This window comes from Paralichthys olivaceus, chromosome 3 (genome assembly GCF_024713975.1).
Source record: "Paralichthys olivaceus isolate ysfri-2021 chromosome 3, ASM2471397v2, whole genome shotgun sequence".
Lineage (NCBI taxonomy): Eukaryota > Metazoa > Chordata > Actinopteri > Pleuronectiformes > Paralichthyidae > Paralichthys > Paralichthys olivaceus.
The window spans coordinates 6955851-6977461 of NC_091095.1; the positions used below are offsets into that span (position 1 = coordinate 6955851).

Below are 21611 nucleotides of genomic sequence, written 5' to 3' on the forward strand. Positions count from 1 at the left end.
CCCCCCCCCCCAGGTAAAAAAAAAACAAATCAAACCTTTATAAATACAGGCAAACCCTGTCCCCTTGTCACAGACACATTATGACAACCACTGACACAGGAAACACCCCGTCTGCACATGCCCCCTCCCACCCCCCCCTCCACATATTCTCAACGAACCATTTGCTCAATATTTTTGCTTTCTCCTCGTCCTCTTTAAGATCCACACAGTAGATAATATTCTACCTTTGCTGTATTATACACTTATTATATATAATAGTCGCAGCTGAAAGGCTCCACTCCCACAGACCTGCTCATAGAGTTGCAAAGTGGGAGTGGGTTTTTGTTTCCTCCAATTTTTCACTTTCATTAACATCGTCAGCGTCGCTCAACACGGAAACACAGGACTCTCCTGGATGATCCCACTATCGTACGGGTTCACGTTGTGACGACCATCGTGGACGGCTCGAACGTTCGACCACAACCATGAGCCTCAGCTGCCGTTGCCATGGAGAAGATGCCAGGCAGAGGAGAGTCAGAGCAGCCGTGAATTTGAAATTTAATCTAGAGTTTGCAGAAATGCATCCTGGGAGCCGTAGTTAAGTGTCCTGATTTCTTTGATGCAGGTGCTCGTAAAAGCGCAGGTGAAACTGGAACTCATGGGTTTGCTCATTAAAAATCCCACTGGCATTTGTAACTACGCTAATAACAAATCCAGCATTAGAACAGATGATGTCAGAATCCATTAGCATTTTACTATTATCTTGTTTTGCAGCCTTTACTTAACACCCGTTCCCATAAACCTCAGACATTTGTGAGCTAAACTTCAAAGCACAATTGATGAAAAGTGAGCTGAGAGGCCACGGTTTCAGCAGGACAGAGGAAAAACGCGTATTAAGACAGCAGAGGATACAACTGGAAAGATGAACATTTGATGTAAATGAAACTACCTGCGCTGTTGTGCTTGTAGTTTTAAGGAGAGCAGTAGATTTTTTCCTGTGATCAAGAGGTAAAACTTTAGAAACATATAGAAAGATTGATGTGAGAAATACTAGATGAGAGACTGTGACAGAAGTGAGCGGAACAGAGTTTAACCTGGACGGGACGTCGTGACTTTGACTTTTCGGTTTCATGCGGTTCCGAGTGTGAAAGTGCCACAAAGCGTGAGTCACATGATGTCGCGTACGAAAGAACCGAGTGGCTTCCCACAACCTCGCAAACTATCGTTTCTATTGCTGTGTTGCTTCAGGCTCACTTTCTCAGAGCAATAATGCGAGGGTGTCAGTTTGTTGTTCAGGTACAGACTTCTATTAATGAGTAGGGTTAAAAAAAAAAATAAAAACACTCAAATCATAGCTGGACATGAGACAAAAAATAAACGGTTTTCAGTTCACTGAACTGAAGCATGGACTCCTCACGTCCTCGTTCAGGTCCAGTTCTTTGTTACTGGAAGCAGAGATATGATGAAGTTAAGCTCATCCAGCAAACGTTTGTCCAACACCTGCTTCTTGGTTTTCAGCTGTCATCAGAATCATGATACACAACATACAGGGAACATCCCCATAACAACATTTGATGCCTAAAATAGATTTGACGGACATGTTTGTTTGTGAATAATAGTGACCAAACATGCCAAAGGTAAAGACAATTAAATAAGAACGAAACAAAATAAAGTTGGCAAAAAAAAAAAAAAAAAAAAATCAATTCATATTGTATTGCATGTAAATATTGTATAAAATCCTTAAAAATACAGTTCAGGTAACTACGTTAAGTACTGAAGTCATCACAGCCAAAAGTGCAGAGGTCCATAAATAAAACATTGACTGTGGGTAGACAGTGGGTCTTCTCCAGTCCCTGTCTAACTCCCCCTCTTCTCCTCCACCACAAGGGACTGAATGAGTGCCTGGTCAAAGGTCAGAGTTCATGAACGAGGACTTAAAAGTTCCCACATCGATGAACAGAGAAGGGCAACAGCAAGAAGAGGTTTTTTTTTCTCTAATTCCCTCCGTTCACTAACAAATACACTCGCAGATGCACAAACGTCACTCACACAGTTGCAAAGTTCATTCTTAGTAATCACGGCCTGAAGTTCAGAGGCACACCTCGAGAAAATGAAGAGGAAGGAACAAGGGCAATGAGAGGAGGAGGAGGGGGGTTACTGCAGGGCACGTAAGGCGGCAGGGATCCACGTTTTCTTTTTTTACTTTGTATTTGAGACACATTTTCCATGCTCAGGCGGAGTTTACAGTAAGGACAGAGGGAGTGTGTACATGTCGCTGAGCCAGGCAGGCAACAGAGGACGAGAGGGGAAGAATTAAAGCTATCGAAGCGTCAGGATAAAAACACTGTCGGCAGGAAGAGAACTGAAGACGAGGGGAGGAGGGCAGGGAGGGAATTGCTCATTGAAGGTCTCTACCACAGTGGTTTGGTGTGTGTGTAGTGTGTGTGTAGTGTGTGTGTGTGTGTGTGTGTGTGTGTGTGTGTGTGTGTGTGTGTGTGTGTGTGTGTGTGTGTGTGTGTGTGTGAAGCCTAAAGGGGCCACAGGAACTAACACACCAGGGGCCTGAATCACGAAGCAAGTTAACTTCACTCCCTCTTTCTTTGACTTCTCTGGCTTCAGTCTCATGAAGCTGGTTCCTGGTTTTTCTTAAAAGCCTCACACACATTTGTTTACATGAAACGTGTGTAATGAGAAAACGATCACATGTCACAGATTACAAAGATATGAGATAAAACTGCAGATGTTGATATATTCGGACTTGAAAATTTAAAGACAGATTGTAAACATGATGGAAATATAAATAGAAAAAAAGTGAATGATCAAAAGATTTGAGTATTACAAAAACGTTTAGTACTGCAAATCTGCAGTCTGTGACAAAGCACTGTGTCAATTCATCAACTGTAAATGATAAGTATTGATAACTATGGCCAACTGTCCTGAGAGTGACCTTTGGGAGCCCCAGATGCTTTGCGGTAAAGACGCTGAAAACATTTTATCGAATCAGGATTCAGTCTCAAATCCTCTAATAAAAATCTCCTTGAAACTTGTTATTTAATCTCACTCAGAACAGCTTTCATCACCTGTATGTAGCTAAAGTTATAAATAATCACAACCCTAAGATTCAGTTTAGATCTGTGAGCTCCTGCTTTTAGTTGTAGTTTCACACATTAAGGTTTTTGACCAGGAGCTTCTGACAACGAGGTGAAATGTTGTTAGTTCAAGCTGATAAATCGCCCTGGCACTGCAGGTATATTTATATTTTGGTATCAGTTTATCTTGAGTTTTCAACTGTAAATCAATATCCACCTCAGAAGTCTTGTATTATTCAGGCTGTATGCTCTACAGTAAATTTTAAAGGCATAAACACATTAAAAGAGAGTAACATATGTCTGATATACAGTATTTAGCATGTAAAACCAAGTGAATCCACCAATGTGACAACCATCAAATCAGATCCTTCTCTGGGTGACGTGAGCTAACTTGGTTAAAGTGACCCAGCTTCATGAGACCAGTCAGCCTGTGTTACCGTTTCATCAAGATTCAGGCCCCCGAGAAATACATTTGTAATATTCAGGGAAAGAAAACACAAGGAGTGCTTTGCTTAGCTTACATTTCTGCTTATGTGTCCTAATGTGAGATCAAGTGCTGTTTACTTGGTATCAAACGCTCCACTGTCAGTTCAAAGACTTCAATCGGCTGAAGAGGGAACCCCCACCCTAACAACGACCGTCTCACAAAACACACACACACAAAACACAGCTGAACGCAACTGTTACTAGAGCTAATTAATGTAACTACCACAGTAACCTGATGCTTTCTCTTTAAAAACACCGAATCTAATCTCAGAAAGCAGGAACATAAAAACATGACCACCATCAATGAAAAACAGTCGTCTGAAAAATGTCTACAGGGCTCAATGAACAGAAATATCACCGGTAAGAGGACGACAGCCTACAAAGACACTGGAGAAGGAGACGCAGGGATGAACGCCATTAAGACAATACTGGATATTCAGGCATCCCACTTAACACTTGTTTCCCCCGCAGAGGGGGGCGTTTTGAGGGGGGTGGGTTCAATCTGTGTGACCATGGCTAAGAGAGCGCACACCACCCCCTCACACTGCAAGGTGCAGGAAAAAGGCACTAGAGTGGGGCTGTTGCTAGCCGTAGAAAAGTAAAAGCGATATACATTCATAGCTCACAGGTTTTTCTTAACCGCAGTGTGGGAATAAATACACAAAAATGCACTTGTAGAAAAATAAAATGTAAAAAAGCGTGGCCCCTATTTTAGTTTTCGTATTTTTGGATTCTGGGAGACAAGTATGGCTACTTTTTCACGGCTTATTATTTCTTTAAACCCTCCCACCACTTAAAAGGCAATTCCGGAGTGATCCTCCACTGCTCTGGCCACGAGCAGTCGAGCCCTTTCATGCACGCCAATATGGGAATAAGAGAGGAGGAGGGAGAGAAGAAGGGATGGAGTGAGGGAGCTTCTGAAGGAAAGAAGGGGGTGGGGGTCTGTTGGTAGGAGGTCAAGGCTCAGCTTTCAGTGCGAGGAAGCAGAGGAGGGGGGGGACTCGACAGAGGAGACGTTTTCAGATGTTCAGACAACAGAGAAACCTCATCTGAAACACACACAAGCACTTACAAACACACACACACACGCACGTCTCAGTATCTTCATGTACAGTGTTAAGTGTAAGGACCTGGGAGGACCCCCCCCCGTGCAGCATTGAAAGCACTAAACATATAATAAACACTATAATGCAGTTGTTTGAAGGTATAAGAACATTTAAGTGTTTACTAATGTACCATATATTCTATGTCATCCACCAGAAGTTGACCAACACAAAATGAACCAGCAACTGTTAGAATCTTTAGAATCTTTTCAAACCATTTTCAGGCAAAAATCCACAATATAATTTACTTTCAGCTTCCCCAGGAAGAAGATTTCTTCAGTGGGTCAAATTAAAACAAGGTAGTTTCATGATCATGATGTTCATTTACAAGTATTTTACAGTGATTGAGAAAATTAGCAGCTAATAGACAATGAAATAATTATTTTTTATGACAAATACCAAGCTAACTCAAATATAAGACTATATTCTTTCTTTTAAAAAGTGTGGTTTGTCCTTGATTCAAGAACTAGACCATCGTGTCTTCATAACATCAGATTGTATCGCTGATACAGCAGCTCCCAAAGAATGATGAATTGTGGGTTCTACTTGAGAAGTGCCTTTCGAGTCTGTTAAGAGTAAATCAGCAAATAAAGGGTTTAGTTTGTCTTTCTGTTTCTGAAGGATGGGTTCTAATAAATTCATCACGATTAGTGTTTCATGCTAAACGAACCGGGAAGAAAAATGTGTCCAGCAGCCAAGAATTAACGCTGTCACAGAAGATGGGCAGCTCGAAGAGAGAAGAAAATTATTGTATGCTCTCAAGGCCCTGACACAATAAATTGAGTATCTGACTGACAATCAGCTTGAATATGAATTTTGGTTTCACTTTACAGAGAAAAGGATTTAAAGATGTGGACTTCTTGGACTAATGTTTCTTCAAAAAGTCAGTGTTGTCTTATATCTCCATAATTACACTAAACATTCATAGCTACTTACAACTGCATTACAGTGTGCTGTAAACCATTCATTTAATATTAGTGTAGTGCCTATAGTAATAAATGCTTAGTTGGGGGGGTTACCTGTAAAGGTTACCTGTATGTATATGTTTTCCATGTGTGTTCATGGGAAGGAGGGAAACTGGCTGTTGTTTGTACTTGGGCATGACGAACAAAGAGAAGTCAGCAACAACAAACACAACTTGTCCTGTTAAACCTCAGCAGTGCTCGCATGCACACACTCATGCACAGACAAACACACACACACACACACACACACACACACACACACACACTCAACAGTATGTCGGGAGAGAAATGAGCTCCAGCTGACAGCAGGGGGAGGGGAACTGGAGTGTTCTGCTGGGTAAGAAGTGTGCGTGTGAAGAGGAGGAGTAGTATTGGGTTCGCTAAGGCGGGAGCAATGTGAGTGCAGTGCAGGAGGGTGAGGGGGGGTGTGTGTGGGGTGCATTCCATAGCTCTGCACGGACTCAAAAAAAAAAAAAGAGACGTGTGATCAAAATCCTGACTGTAGACGGAGATCAGCGACTCCAGCGCTCCCTTCATCACCTTCGCCAACTCCTCCTGTTTCCTCCCCAGCGTCATGTGAAAGTGGTGTGTCTTCATGTGTGCTTGTGTTTGACCGTGTGTTTCTGTTCTGGTGGTAGTTGTTCAATGTTTCAGTCAGACCTGTGAAACAGCTGCGACAGATGTGACCACTCGTCACCTCGCCTATGGAGGAAAATAGGTGGCGAGTCGACTCCCGCCGCTGCTGCCATCCACATGCCGGTGTCCACTTCCTGTCACGTGGCCGTCGCCTCCAGGTAGCTCTGTAGTTTGCGGACAGTGGACTCGTCCAGTGAAAAGAGGTCAAAGTCAAAGGTGGTGTTGGTCACGTTGAAGTGGCCCGTTTCCTCGATCAGGTTGACAATCTGACAGATGATGAAGAGGACAATTATCATTTTTTATCGTACACAATATCTTTGATGACGCTTTATTAATTATCAAAAACTGCAATATTAGTTTTTCGTTTGGTACAGATGCCATGCAGATGTATCAAGCAAAGCAGAAGCATTAACACACACCTGCTGTAGAACATTACGCTCTCTTAAAGCCATCAGTCTGCGATGGAGGTCCACCAGTTCCTCTGTGTAGGCCTGCAGCACGTTTTAGATTTAGATTACAGAGGAGAGTGTACATGGTCAGTTCAGTATTAAAAGAATAGATTAGCATTGGCGCAAAAGGATTTGGCTGTAAAAATAAGAATGTCAAGATTCAGTGCAGGAACTCGATGCATTTGTAATTCAAGGTCTTCCATGATTTGATTTTCTACCTGTTGGTGAACAAAGGTTGTTTTTTTGGTTCTATTTTTTCTTTCTCTGAATCTGAGTGCGGGGTTATAGAAGGAAAGAAATAGTTCATACAAAGTGTTGTCTTACTATGTGGGGACAGCAGCACAAAGTCTCTCCAAGATGTTTATAGTTCTGCACTCAATGGTTCTCATGACTCGTGATGGAAAAAGTGGTATAACAAATGTGGTAGAGAGGAGTAAAGTGGATGTTAATATCGAGTCGTTGGTTTTGGAAAGTTAAAGAAAGGGCCTGCTGCAGATCCCCAACTCTGATGTTGGGTTATTGTGGGAGGATTTTACCATTTTCATATCTGACAGGCAGATGTGAGGGGGCGTATACATCCTCTTCAGGATAAAACCGGGTTTACCACAGTGTTGAAAATCTCTCTAATTACTGAAGTTTTTACTAAATTTTATGAAATAAAGCTTATTAAACTTCATGGAAACTGACCAATGGTCGTACAACACACAGTTAGGACTCGTATGCAATGACAGTGATGATGAGATGTGGTGCATGAGGATTTTCCGTTCAGTCATAATCAGGCGTTGATGTGGGCAGCACTGAACTCCTGAGCAATAACCCCTCAAAGCATGATTTCTGAAAACTTCCTCATTTTAGTTTTACTGGAAAACATTTGCACAATAATGTGTATAAACTGAAACAAAAACATACTTAGAGCTTTTCTTTTAGCTTCTAGTTTTGGCAGATGTTTTAATGTGACTTTATCACAACTTATATCATCTCATTACCAGGGTTCATAGGTCAGAGTCTGTTTGCACATCTGGATCAATTCATTGTCCATTACTGCATCTTGAATTCATGAATGACAGACTTATTTGTGTGTATGTGTGTGTGAGAGTTAAAAGCATAAAAAGTTTTATTTACCCTTCCTACCTTGTCGTATCCCTTCTTCAACACCTTCTCTGAGCGGAAGGAGGAATCTGGACTCTTTCTGCCAGACACCTGCAGAACAGAGACCAGAGAAAGTACAGAGTGAGAGAGACGTCAGAGTGAAGAGAGACAGAGGACGTGATGTGAGACTATGAGACTATCAAGGATACCAGTGACAGTGAAAAAAGCTGAGGTGGAGGGTTAAAGTGCTGAAACACAGAGGTTTCCATGTCAGTTCACTGAATGACTACAGGCTATTTTATTTTATAATTAAGAAATGACCCAAAATAAATAATGCAGCAAGTGTTTGAATGTCTGAGTGATCTCTGTCTAAAAATGGCTCGGTATGTTGTTTATCATTGTTTTGATTGTACTACTCGTACATGACCTTCTCAAACACGCAAAACAAATTTCCCTTGTTAATATTAATCACAAAAGCACAGAGGTAAACCACACAGCACTTTTGCTAAATTCCTGTTTACATTGAACACAGGAATGCACAAAATGAATAAAAGAAATAATCACCAACCATAATATTGAGAAAATTAAGTAAAACCAGGATTGTAAGAGCAGGCCCAACTCTGAGTCTGTTGGTCAACAACTTGGCTTGCTTGGCTTTAATACATATTTTCAAGTCAAATCATTTCAGCTTCAGTCAATATGTCAATTAAAGCAAAGCGTAAAATGAGAGGCCCGTGTGACTCACTTTGTTGTTGGAGGAGCTGTGTTTCTGTGGGGGCGGGACGGGGTCTCGACTGGGGCGGTGTGAGCCGTCACTGCTGTCACTCTCGCTGTCCAAGCTGAGTCTGTGAGGGGGATAAGAGGAGGTCAGAGGTCCATCACACACACAGACTGACAGCCAGAACACATTGTCAACACCAGTCCTTTCTGCCTAAGGCCTATAATCTCTCAGCGGAGGAGATTAAAATGAAAAAATCTACAAAAGTAAACAAGAGTGAAAACAGTGAGGCTGGCAGAGAAAATGTAAGGCTCCTGCACGAGGCTCCAGATTGTGACTGTTCTGTTTGCGGGACAAAAATCTCTGAAGTATTGATCATAGTTTGATTTAACTTCAGAAAAAAGTGAGCAGATGAGGGAGACTGACCGAGAGTCACGGTTGGGTGGGTTCGTCTTGATGGGCGTCTCCTCCTCCGAGCTGCTGTCGTCATCATCCGACTCTTCTGACTGGATCTCCTCCACCATGGATCGTAACGGGCCTGGGACAGAATCACATAAACTATAAAACTATTGACCCTGAAAACTCAGTTCCCTCTGATGATTCTCAGACATGGAGACTCTCAGCAGTGGAAGCTAATTCAATCAGCCAAACAATTTTAAAATTTTCCGTCTGATAACGGACTGTACCTTGCCCTTGTTTCTGTCCCGGCTCAAAGTCTGAGTCTGAACTGGAGTCAGAACTAGAACTGGAATTGGAAGGACTGGAAGGGGCCGACTGCTGTAGAAGAAGAAGAAGAAAATGATGAGTCAAAAAGAGGAAGAAAATGGGATGAGACTAAAATTACCGGCTTGTGGTTGTTTCCATGTTTGTCCAGACACATAATATATGTAGTGAAGACCATGAGGGAAATAAAATGTAATGTAAAAGTAATGGATCTTATCATAATTAGTGTATGAATGTGGGTCCTCTCTACAGATGCCGCCAAGTTTTTTAAAGTAGCCCAGACTGGACAAACTAAACACCTTTTGAGTTTTAATGACGACCGAAGGCTACCAGGGGTTCTCATTTATGTTTGGTAGGAGAGGAAGATTGCTGAGGGGTACTCAGCTGCAGCGTGCAATTTCATCATGTCACTAAATTCTACACACTGAACCTTTAAAACAATCAATCAACAAAAAAAAAATGAAATTTAACAATCACAGATGACATATTTTGCATAGCATGTAATTATAAAACACTATAAGTTGTAAAAAGAAAGTCAAACACATTTTGGCTCCGTAAAGAAGAGAAAGCTTCTCTCTAGCTGTCGTACCTCTGACTTTGAAGAGGCTTCATCTTCTGAATTCGACTCTTCTGACTCTGGAAGTTTCTTGGGCTCCTTCAGCTCCTGTGTGTCATTTTTGCCTTTGGCCCAGCGACCTTTTTCCTTGGGGGGTTTCTTCTCAGCGTAGGACTGGTTAGCTACAGACGATGAGGAGACACGAGGAGAAGCTCCTGTGAAGGCTCCGCTTCCCGGCCCTTTCGGCCCCTCAGAGTTGCCCTTCTTCTGCTTCTTCGCACTGGGTTTGGGAGATTCCACAGTGGAGGGTCGTTTCCCCGGAGCTTTGGATTCTGCAGGCCCTCCCCCGCCTCCCCCCCCACCGCCCCCTCCACTCCCAGCCCCCCCTCCTTTAGGGGACATACCCTCCATCTTTGACTCCTTCAGGGTGAGCTTAGGCTCCTTGAATGCTGCCTTGGGTAGGACCTTCACTTCATCTTTCACTTTGATCTCTGGCGGCTTTTTTGAAGACGAGGAAGAGGAAGAGGAAGGATCTCGGCCACTCTTGCTGCTTCCATCTCTGTCAGTGTCTCCTTTTGATGTGGCTTTGCTCTCAGAGTCTTTTCGGGGTCGTTCGCGATGCTCCTTGGTCAGCTTGTGTGGTTTCGGTCCCTTGCTTCCACCACTTCCTTCTTTGCTGGGTTCCTGGAGAGAGAAAACAGCAACTATGTCATGGGTACTCAACCTTTAATGCATTCAGCTCAAGGCCCCATTAAAGGAAAGAGGCTCAGCTGCTGGAAGACCTAGTCAGGAGGTTTAAGGACATTGCTGTCTTCTCAGTAACTAAATCAGGCCTGGCCAGTAATGTCTGACGTAATCACATTATTTACTGTGAATGACATGTTATGCTAAGTGTTTTGGTCAGTATGAACTTCAGCCATATAACAATTTTCTAAAATTAGTAAAAAAAAAAAAAAAAAGGAAAATAAAAACAGTGACCTATAACACCGTGCTACGTAATAATATGATAGTTACAAGTACGACAACCAGTCTATTGTGACACAACAGCTCTGTAAATCTGCACTTGGACAAAGTGGTGTCTCTAGCAAAATGCCAAAATCAGTATAATATGTTCACAATACTCACCATTTTATTTAGTGTTTTAGCATGCTAACATTTGCTAATTACCATTAAACCAAAAATATATCCCAATAGCCATGATACTAAAATCAAGGGACACATTTATACAAACACAAACTTTTCACCTTACATCAAGTCACAAGTTAAAAAGAGAAAGCACAGCGCTCTGAGCTACAGCATGAACAGTATTTAGACACTGATCCCGACAACCTGCTTAACTGACAACCAAGGACAAACAAGGAAGTAGCCATACAAGTGAAGGACTGAAGTTCCATTAGATTAGACTCTTGGCTCCAGTGCAGTCAGTCAACATCCAAATTCAGTGGTGGTAAAAATGTGGTAAATGAGCACAGATCCACAGGAGTTGCTTTTAACTGAGCTAATTTCTTAACTAGGGCAGGGAATCACAATAAAGGATATTGTCTTCATTGTGAAACCATTTTAAACCACTGGTGTACTGATATTATAGCATAATCAAGCAAGTACACTCTATTTTTAATAACTTTTTCCCGCCAAAAGAAATTCAAACATGCAAATTATCTGCTTCTAGAATTACACTTCATAACATAGAAAATGTATAATTGAGAGAATTAATTAAAAAAATGAGGAATCAAGTTCACCCTTTCAAAGAGCAATGGACTTAATTCTAAACAATATTCAGTCTGACATTACTGAGTTAGTGGCGAGGATTTCCCATGTGTGTGTTTGTGTATAAACTCTGGAGAGGAGATGAGATGAAGAAGCGACACGACTCACTAAAATACAGAGAACGACCAGCTAAATGTTTGCCGCACTGGTGCGACCAAGGCAAACCTTTAGTCTCACGTCACAGATTGTAGTGACGTGCAACACTTTGTAGTTGTCATGTTAACCAACCTTTGACACATGAGAGGTCTTGGTCTTCTTGGGGTCTGAAAAGGCAGAGAGGGGGATGGTGGGGAGCATTGGGTAATCCGGATTGGGTCTTGCTTCAGCCCCCTCTGGAACCACCAATACCTGAAGTTTAAGAGACCGCAGTTAAAAATCTCAGAATCAACTTATAAAGAAACCGTCTGTTGTCTATTTAATTTCCAAATAGTGCCAACAGCTTTTTAACTTGCTTCAACTGAGGACACAGCAAGAATTTTTTTTTTATAGATTTGTTAAATGTACAGAGACTTTAATAAATAAAATGTTTTTTTATACATTCTTTTACACCAGGAAACTAAATTCAATGTTTTAAGACATTTGTATACTATATTCAGTGTCTGATATATTGGGGGGAAACACGGTACTTTTAAAACTAGACTGAGTGTACCATAGCTGGCTGATGCTATCTCCTTCCGACTACACTTAGTTATTCAGTAATCAGTCAGTGTGTCATGCTGCCTCACCCCTCCAGCTTTGATCAGCTTTCTCCTGAATTCTTTGGTGGGGTTGTTGAAGGTGAGCTTCTCACAGCGTAGGTGGTTAACTGGGGGGTTACCCTCTAAGTTAAGGAACAGGTCGTAGTTGAAAAACACCCTTTTTGGCTCCTCCTGCAAAACAAGCATGAAATTAAGATTTTAATTACACTTTTAAGTTATAAGTGTCATTTTAACATTCTTGTCACAGCATGTGTTACAGAATGCATTCTGCCCTACATACAATCACCTCTCAGTACCTTTACATTTCACAACAAAAGATAAAGCTGAATGGATGAACTATAACCGGGTCAATAAAACAGACATATGACTGGTGCACTGATCAAACACAACTAACATTCATGACAGAAGCTGTGGTGATGTACAGTGGGGACAATTAAAGCTGGGGAGATTTTATGAGAGACTTTACAAAGACAATTATAGAGTATGGAGGTAATGCGGATTTCTTTCAGCTATGTTCTTGATCAGATTTGTCCACAGTGTAAAGGTTAACTGCACATATAAAGAGGATGTAACATTTTTTGGATGCAGCCCACAAGTCTGACATTATGAAGACCTGCAGGACACGATGGTGAACTGAAGTGCACATAACTCTGAGTGTCGTCTTGTAAAGAAAAGTTAAGTGGGTTTTTCTGAGAAATAACATTAGGAAATAATGCACATTAGTTTTACACTACATCCTGAATGTCACACACTGACCATACACTATCAGGCCATATATTAGTGTTTTCTTTCTATCGAAACATCATCTACATCCACACAGGATCTAAACTAATCAGCAGTTTAATCTCTTTCCAGTCAATCTTACCTTGTTCTTGAAGTAAACCTCAATAGGCATGAGGAAGCCTGCGTAGCCCGACTCCTCCACTTTGTATGGAGGCTCCTTGCATACTGTGGACAAACAAAAACGTGTCTCTGGCATCATGACATAATAGTAGAGTAGAAAAGTAATGGGATAAATAAATCTGTTAGTTTATTACCTCTGTTCTTCAGATCTGATACAAACAGAAAATATGAACTGGGTTTATCTACTTGCTAATTTCCATCTGCAGTCCATGGGCAGCTAAACATAAACACTAACATAACAAATACAAATAATAAAAAGACAAGTTCAAATAACAGCAAATATAAATACTATGATCCAGCCATAAATACAAATTTCAATCCTCACAACCAACACAAAGACTTCAAAAAAAAAATTCTGTGTCATCAGATCTGTATCAAATTAACAGGAATAATTTGTTAAAATCCTTTTTTTGGCATCACAGGAAAAAGTATGGAAATCTACTTATGTTTCATTCATGGTCTTAAATGAAAAACACGATTGTGCAAAGGCCGAGAATCCTTTGTGGATTCGACAGGCTCCTGTAACAGCTGACCTTTAAGCTCCTATCATTTCATTCACTAAATTAATTCCAAGAAACAAGCAAACCTAAAACTTTTCTCACAAATTTAGACATTATTAAAAAACTGTAGTCCTGTCAAACTTTATACTGGATTATTTATATGGATTAGAATCATACAGAAAGGTTCTAACAACTAGAGCACTGTTAATGGAGACTCTATTGCATGGCTCTTTGGCTTTTAACAGGCACATTTCATTATTATATTTAAATGTATCGATAAATTAATTAATCAAATGGAAGTAGGCAGAGTAATAGACGATGAAATAATTGTCAGTTAAAGCTCCAATTCTTTTTCAAAGAATTATTTTGGAAGGATGGGGCATGACCCAAGGAGGAACCCATTCTAATGTTTCACTGTCTTTAACATGGCAAGATAGGACGTTAGCTTTGGTGGAGAAGTGTGTTTTCTAAGCACTCATTCTACTCACTCGTTTGTATTGTTTTTTTAATCTGTACTTCTCAACCACCTTCTAGCTGTTGCGGTTTAACATTTTCCTGCCAGTGGATCAATAACATTTTGTGTTGTGTTATCTTTTCTTATCTTAACTATAAGGAACTAACAAATATGTAAAAAAAAATAATCCAGAGATGGAAGAGTTGGCAGAGCTGAGGCAGAAACTATAAATTCTATAACTTTACCATCTTTGAAAACCAAATTAAATGAAGCTTCAGCACTTTGTCCATTATGGACCCACATGTCTATCTTACACTCTCTTGCATTAGTCTTTTCATGTGTTTAAGACGTCTCATTCTATATTTATTTCATGCTGTATCTGCATCATAATGAATCCCCTTTGTTAATGAAATATGCTACATTAATAAACCAGACATTGAAATCTCCTTGACTTACCTCTCTTGGGTTTAGGGAAGCTCTCGTGCAGGCGGAAGACAACCTTCTCTACAAAGTGCTGGATGTCACCGGTCTCTGGCCCTCGGACAAACACCATCCAGTCGTGGGTGAAACCTTCCGATGTCACTTTCTTCCTTAGCTGGGCTCTGTGGCCCAACTCCAGCTTCACCTGCACTGTGCACTGTATAGAGATAAGCAGAAATAATTGTCACGAACTCAGCCTGTATTTGAAGCACTGAAACACGAGAAAGAAGAAAGAATATGATCTGTAAGGGCAGGATGTTGAGCAACACATTAACTCAGATCAGGAAACTGCTTACATTCTTCTACCACTATCAACACTTTCTGTGACGAGAAAAGGAAGGACAAATAAAAGCCATAAGATTTTCTGATTGTGTTTAAAAATATCCTCAAAATGAAACGGTAGTGTGGGGTGAAACGGTCTGGACAACCCTGTACAATATTTCTACATGAGTTATATACAAGCTAGTTTCTGAAAAGTATTAAGTTGAACTTTTAAACAAGATGGTGGCAAAATGGCTCGAAAACAAAAGTTTAGCCACCCTGCATGCTCAGTATTTAATGATTCTTTGGCAAATATCACAGTTTGTAAATGCTTCTTGTAGCCCAAAAAAAAATCTTTTGAATTTCACCCTTTCTCCCTTGAAAAATCTTCTAATTCAGCGTGGTTCTTCGGCTGTCTTGTATGCACTGATCTTTAGAGATCTATCCACAGATTTTCTATTGTTTTTAGGACAAGCGAATGTGAGAGCCATGGCACAGCTTGTGCCTCTTGAGGTTTGGGGTCATCCTCCTGTTATAGAAGTTGTCCTCTTTTCAGCTAAAGCTTTTCTTTGTTTTATTTGCTGAGATTCAATTGAATCCATTCTTCTCTCTACCAGTGAAATGTTCACAGTGCCAATTACAGCAAACGAAGCCCAGGGCATCATCGATCCGCCTCAGGGCTCATTGCAGCCAAAAAGTTATTTCTCAACTTCATCTGGACTGGTTTCCAAAATGGGTCAAGCTTGTTTAGAAAAATAAACATAGCTTTACGTAAATTTAATATACATTTTTGTCACCGGCATATTTCTAACAATTCAAATAATTAATCACTAAACATGACCTGCAATTGGATAAACAGCATCAAAAGGATGGATGACCACTTCATGGCCATGGTAGTACTGAAGATTTTTTCTAAATATAAAATAATTTCATATTACTGCCTATAGCAGGCTAAAGAAATGTTTAAGACTTAATAATACTGGAAAACCTTTGTTGAAGAAACCGAATGATTGCTTTTTAATCAAGACTTTAAGACCTGCAGAAACCTTATAACAAAAGCAAACACAGTAGTGATATCGATCCAAAGCGCCCATTATTCATTGGTTTCTGACTCCATCTTAAACAAAGCCTCTGAATCTTCTACACTGAGTGTGTGGACTTTATACTGAAGAGGAGAGGTTGGACACTTGGCCCGGACAAACACAAAGCTGAACTAATGACGGGACGCTCCCTGTGGAATGGCAGTGATTAGCTGCCCGAGCCAACAGATCTCAAAAGGTTTGTCCAGAAGAAGGGCACATTGCTGAGCCTCCTCGCCCTGCCAAGAACAATGACTGCGACAGGACGCACACATGACACCACGCTGGTGCGGTGGTGGTGATTGGCATAACAAGTGAAGAGGCTATGGAGATGGGAGTGCAGAAGGGAATGAGGGATGGGTGGGTGACGGGAGAGGACAGAAAGGCACTTCATGTCCAGGGGACGACTGAAGAATGTGGGGATTTGGCCCCAGCACTGAGCAGCTCGTGAGCTGGGCCCGAGTGGGGGGATTAGAGGGGACTGGATTGAGATGAGCTGGTCTAGCACTCTCCAACTCACACACACACACCTCCCCTGCCTGGCATTCTGCCCGGCCATTCTGTGGCAGTAATGCCCTTAAACTCCAGACTCCACCACACCCACAGTGAGCAGCCATGGAGCGCCCCCCCCCCGCCACCAAATCAACAACCCCCCTCCCCTTGAGGCGTTCGTAAAATCAGGAATGTGATAAGGACAACATAAAAATTGGGAAGATAATGAGCCACAGAGGAAAACAGTCATTCTACAACAAATATAAACAATAACCATAAAACAAATACTTCAAACATGTAATTCATACCGAACACTAAGAGCCCAGGAGGCAGAGGAAGCATTGGGCCTACAACAAAGTCATATGATGATTGCTTGAATTTATTGATTACTAAATTAATATTGACCAAGATGATGTCTTCACCTAATCACTTCCTAAACAAATATATAAGATACTATCATAAGAGATAAACAAAAGAACAATTAAAGAAATTGAGATGGAGAATTAGATATTTGGTCACTTTACAGGGTAAAATTTAAATTGTTTTAATATATTATCAAGTAGATGCTGATTCATTTTCTACAGATCAATTAGAAAACACGTAATACAATTTTGCATTAAAAAAGTCCCAAATATTGAATTTACTTGTATACTTGATAGAGACAAGCAACTAACACTTGTGTTTTAAAAGCTGGAGAATCAAAGTCTTTGGCATTTTAGTAATACAAGTATCAAAGAATCACATGTGAAGATAGTTGCTGATTCATTTCCTGTGACTAAACTGTCTATTTAGATTATTACTGGTTACAAGTGAATTACTGGAAAATAGCCAATTGTGATGTTTTTCTAATGTTCTGTTGTTTCTGACTAACTGTTCAAAACCTCAACATTAAAATCATATGAAACTAACAAGAAATTGTTCTGTATTTTCACAAGAATTTTCTGTCAATCTGCTTATTAATGAACCGACTAAGATTTCAGCTTGAAAAAATACGGACAGGTAAAGAAAACTATACTGAAGGAGACTGAAATACACTGAGTCAAACTGTCAAAGCAAGATGTCAGAAACACCAGAGAGGTTTAGAAACATGTGATTTAAACTCTTGACTATAATTGCTACCTATAACCACATTGATGGAGATGGATATTAATTGAACTGCCTGAGGGCATAGATATAGAAAACAATGGTGTTATTTGTCAAGCGTTAGATCTTCCTGTATCAGACAAAATTACAAGAAGTGACATTATTTAACCACCATTGACTAAAGGCAATGTGGGAGTTACAAAAATAAATCACACACAAAAAACAACTGACACTGAGATGATGTGCACATCTTCTCTCTCTCTGTTTTTCATACACAGTGCTCCAATTGAGGGGAAATGCAAATTTTGGCAGACACACCGGCTCCCATGAAAGCAATGAACTCCCAGCTACCATGTAAATACCATCCCTCATGACCATAGTAATCCCTTCCAGCCAATAAACGACAAACGAAGAGTCAGAAAGCTTCCCCAGAAGAGGACACACACACACACACACACACACAATTAGAGCAGTTGTGCTAAATCCTTCATCGTACCCGCCCAACCTTAAATACCTGGAAGATGATGTGAACAGAGATCAAAAAGTTACTTGTATTGGAAAATGATGTGGTGTCACAGGGGAATCATATTAAGCAGCAACCAAGGAAAACAGTGAGTCTTACAAATAGAGTGTGCATGTGTGTGTGTGCAACTGAGTATGAAAGGCTATATGACCACTCATCCAATCGTCCCAAACACAGATATGCTTAATTCTCCTCTAATTGTGGAAGGCTATCATGGTGATCACTATGTTAAGTCTAACATCAGTCCAACATCACAGAAGTGCAAATAAAATCAGTTATATAAGCGACAAACTACTACAGAATATTTTATAATATAATAAAGCTATTCGATTTAATGTCATAAACCATGTGGCTGATTTATAGACTCTCATTACAGTTTAACAGGATAGTAAACATCATAACAGTTATGGATGTAAGTTACAGTGTATTAGACTGCATTGTTTAACCACATGTACCAATAAACTAATTTAAATATTTTACAGGCAACATAGGTAACGACCTGACCACCTAACAACCTGGTTTTCACTTGAAGTAGACAAGTTCCACTGGAATCACATCAACAGAACTGGTTAAAACTTCAAAAGGGACCAAAGCTGAATGGAGACTAGTTTCAAAAAAGTGGCTGAGCCACTTTCCACGGGTGTGTGTGGTCTAACCATCTGAAATATAGTCCTGAATAACCTCAGGCATTTAGAGAGCAACCCATTCTGAGGCAGTGTCTCCCCTGGAGTTAGCAGATATGCAATTCGGTTTACCAACCTTCCTGTTTTATGAAAAATAAATTATGTGGCTTTTTCATGATGACAAATCTTTAGTGTGCACATCTGTACATGCACGAGTATTAAAAGTAAAGGCACGATCTTGCCATATACAATGGTTTTACACGCCAGTCCTTAAAAATGACACCTTGTATTTCAGGAATCTTTCCTATACAATGACCAGCCCATGCATGGGTGCACATCATGACTGGATTCAAGTTCAACGTTTGCAGACACACACAAGCTTGTGCCACCATGCTACATGCATGTTACTTTACAATCAGAAATGTGGTGCGCAAGAATTACATATTAACCAAAGGTTTGCTAATAATAATAATAGTAATAATTCCAGAGGTGTACAGGGTGGCTGCTGTTTGAATGAGCCTCGTATGTGTTGAGGTTTCAGGCCCCTGGCAGTGGAGACACCACCCCGCCTCTCCAGCCGACCTGGGGAGGACAAATCTTTTCCCCGGCGCCTTGTAGCGGCTCCTTAGCCTTTAGCCAACGGCCGACACTCTCCTGGAAGGTAGACTAGCTAGCCACATTAGCTTAGCTGCACAAGAAGCTCGCCTCGGGTTGCTTGTAGTGTGAAACCGGGAGCACCCGCTCGTTGTTAAAAACACAACACAGGGGATCGAACACAAGGTGTGGGTCTCTTTGTGTGGCTACAGCTATGGTGCTGAGCGGAGTGGTGCACCGAGGCTACAGCTAGCGGTAAATACCGATGTATGAGTGGCCAAGCTAGCATAGCTCCAGAGCCAAACAACTACGAGTTCATTAGCAGCGGGGTTTTTTTTTTTTTCTCTGCTGGCGACCAGAACAGAGGTTTGATTCCTGCCCTGCCGCCGGGCTGCCTGCTGCCGTTCCCTCCGGGGAAAGTTCCCATTCCCCCGGGAGACAGAAAAGCCACAGTACCTGGTTCTCCATGTCGCTCCGGCCTCAGTGATTGTAGTATTTATTTACAGCGATGTTCGCAGCGCGTCTCTCCAGCCTCGGCTCCTCATTGTGTGTCAATCCAGCCCAGAAGCGGAAGCCACACGCGGCCCCGCCCCTTCCCCACGGCCGCTGGCAGGCGACCCAAACAGAAAGCTCCCTTAGCCAATCACAGAGCGGGAGGTTTAAGCACTCTTGAAAGCAGCCAATGGGGACTCTCCGGGGGCGGGCCGTCCCGACGAGCTGCAAATACAATTAAAGCATTGAGTGGAGGTTTTCTCGAGTGACAGCGGCTCTGTCCCAATGGCTGCAGCTCGGTTTCAATTGTAAAATGCACATGACGCTAATTGATTAATCAGGTTATGGCTTTCACGCTGTAACCATCGCTTACAGCTAAATGCAATATCAATAACAGGGACAGATGAGGGTTGTACCTGCGGTACAATCCGTCCCATGTGCAGTGTTTCTATATTAAAGCACAACTGCAAGACTGTAAAAATGATTCTTCAAAAGTTAAGGTTAAGTATTTAATTTATTCATTTGCATAAAATGAATATACTTCATTGTTCTACCTCCATACCCTGTACACCTGAGTCAATCTACCTTAGTAACTCTGCACCTCTGTTAAACACTCATTATCCTCTGTATTTACAAAAATATAATTTATCTCATTATTAGAATTTTTCTGAGAAGTTCATAGTTTCCTATTTTTCATAAACACATTGTGTTGCACTCTCAGAATATAGGATCCTTCTCACTGCTCTCTGGCCGCTGTCATTCACAGGCCTTATAAAACCATAATACAGTCAATGGAAAGCAGTGATGGAGAATAACCTCCTACATTTAGTCATTTCAAATTTTATATTACACTTTACTTCTACACCTCTACAAGTCTGACATAAATACCTTAATTTATCTCCATGATAGCTATCAAAACATAGTGTCACTTTATTAAATATGATGTTCCTGCAGCAGTGCATCCCGTTGTTGAAGACGTCTCTTTTCTCCAGAGTCAGGGAGTGAGGTCCTTTTGCCGTAAAGTCTCTGCAGGGCTCAGACTTTGATGTGAGATTATCGGGCCTCAGCTCTGGGACACAAGGTCACTGCTCTCTCACTGGCTTTGGTGCCTCCCAAGATTGATCCAGTCTCCCTCTTAGTCAAATCTGAGTGAAAGGTTCCACCTGGCTGTCAGACACGATGATGTCCCACTTGAAAAGAGATGTCAGCCTTTAAATCCTCCTTTTCAATCTGTGGATAGAGACATATAAACAAAACAAAGGCATGTCCCATAGGTTTCACGCACAAAACATACAAGTTTATTATGATCAGCAGCAAACGTCTGATTAATAAAGATGTAAAACGATTGAGAATGTTCAGGAGATGTTATCTTTACCTTATCATTTATCATTTATCATATCATTTAACTTAATAACAAAATACATAAACTATGTCCAAACCATAGACTGTATGTCCAAACATGCTCGTCACTCATAAAAAATAAAATAAAACAGTGAGTGGGACTTCACAGTATGTGTTTTTTTCTACATGAAAACCACTTGATCCCCTTACGCCCAAAAGGAATTAATCACCAAGTGTGGCTCCAGGGGGCGCTGTTGCCCAGTAAAAGTTGCAGATTGTTGCTTTAAGACTGATGACATGTTCACAACTTGTTTCCACTGCCTTCAAGTGGTCAAAAATAGGTAATTACATTAAAGTGAAGAATCTGAAAATCTCCTGTTCTGTGTATTTATCTATATGTATTGAAATGTTACAGTTTATAGCAGTTTAACTGACATGCTGATACGATGAAACATAACATTTTACTGAAGCTGAAATACCATAAAAAATTTATATTTAGGAATAATTTGCCAAAAAAAATAGGATTAG

The 21611-nt window shown here is 40.9% G+C and overlaps 1 protein-coding gene across 4 annotated transcripts; it reads right to left on the minus strand.

Annotated features, from left to right (window-relative positions):
- Window positions 1–1263: 1263 nt before the first annotated feature.
- On the minus strand, window positions 1264–19843 carry mllt1a (MLLT1 super elongation complex subunit a). Of its 4 annotated transcripts, none has more exons than XM_020098524.2 (12): window positions 19707–19843; window positions 14572–14752; window positions 13124–13206; window positions 12286–12429; window positions 11789–11908; window positions 9827–10477; window positions 9201–9291; window positions 8941–9052; window positions 8542–8641; window positions 7830–7907; window positions 6678–6749; window positions 1264–6524 (listed from the first exon to the last, which is right to left on the minus strand). In XM_020098524.2, the coding sequence occupies exons 1-12, from the start codon at window positions 19716–19718 to the stop codon at window positions 6396–6398; spliced, it is 1773 nt and encodes a 590-aa protein (XP_019954083.1). In that variant the 5' UTR covers window positions 19719–19843; the 3' UTR covers window positions 1264–6395. The 4 variants fall into 4 exon arrangements, with proteins under 4 accessions (XP_019954083.1, XP_069377816.1, XP_069377814.1 ...); XM_069521715.1 differs by having other exon boundaries at window positions 4278–6524; window positions 7839–7907; window positions 9201–9288; XM_069521713.1 differs by having other exon boundaries at window positions 4278–6524; window positions 9201–9288.
- Window positions 19844–21611: the final 1768 nt, after the last annotated feature.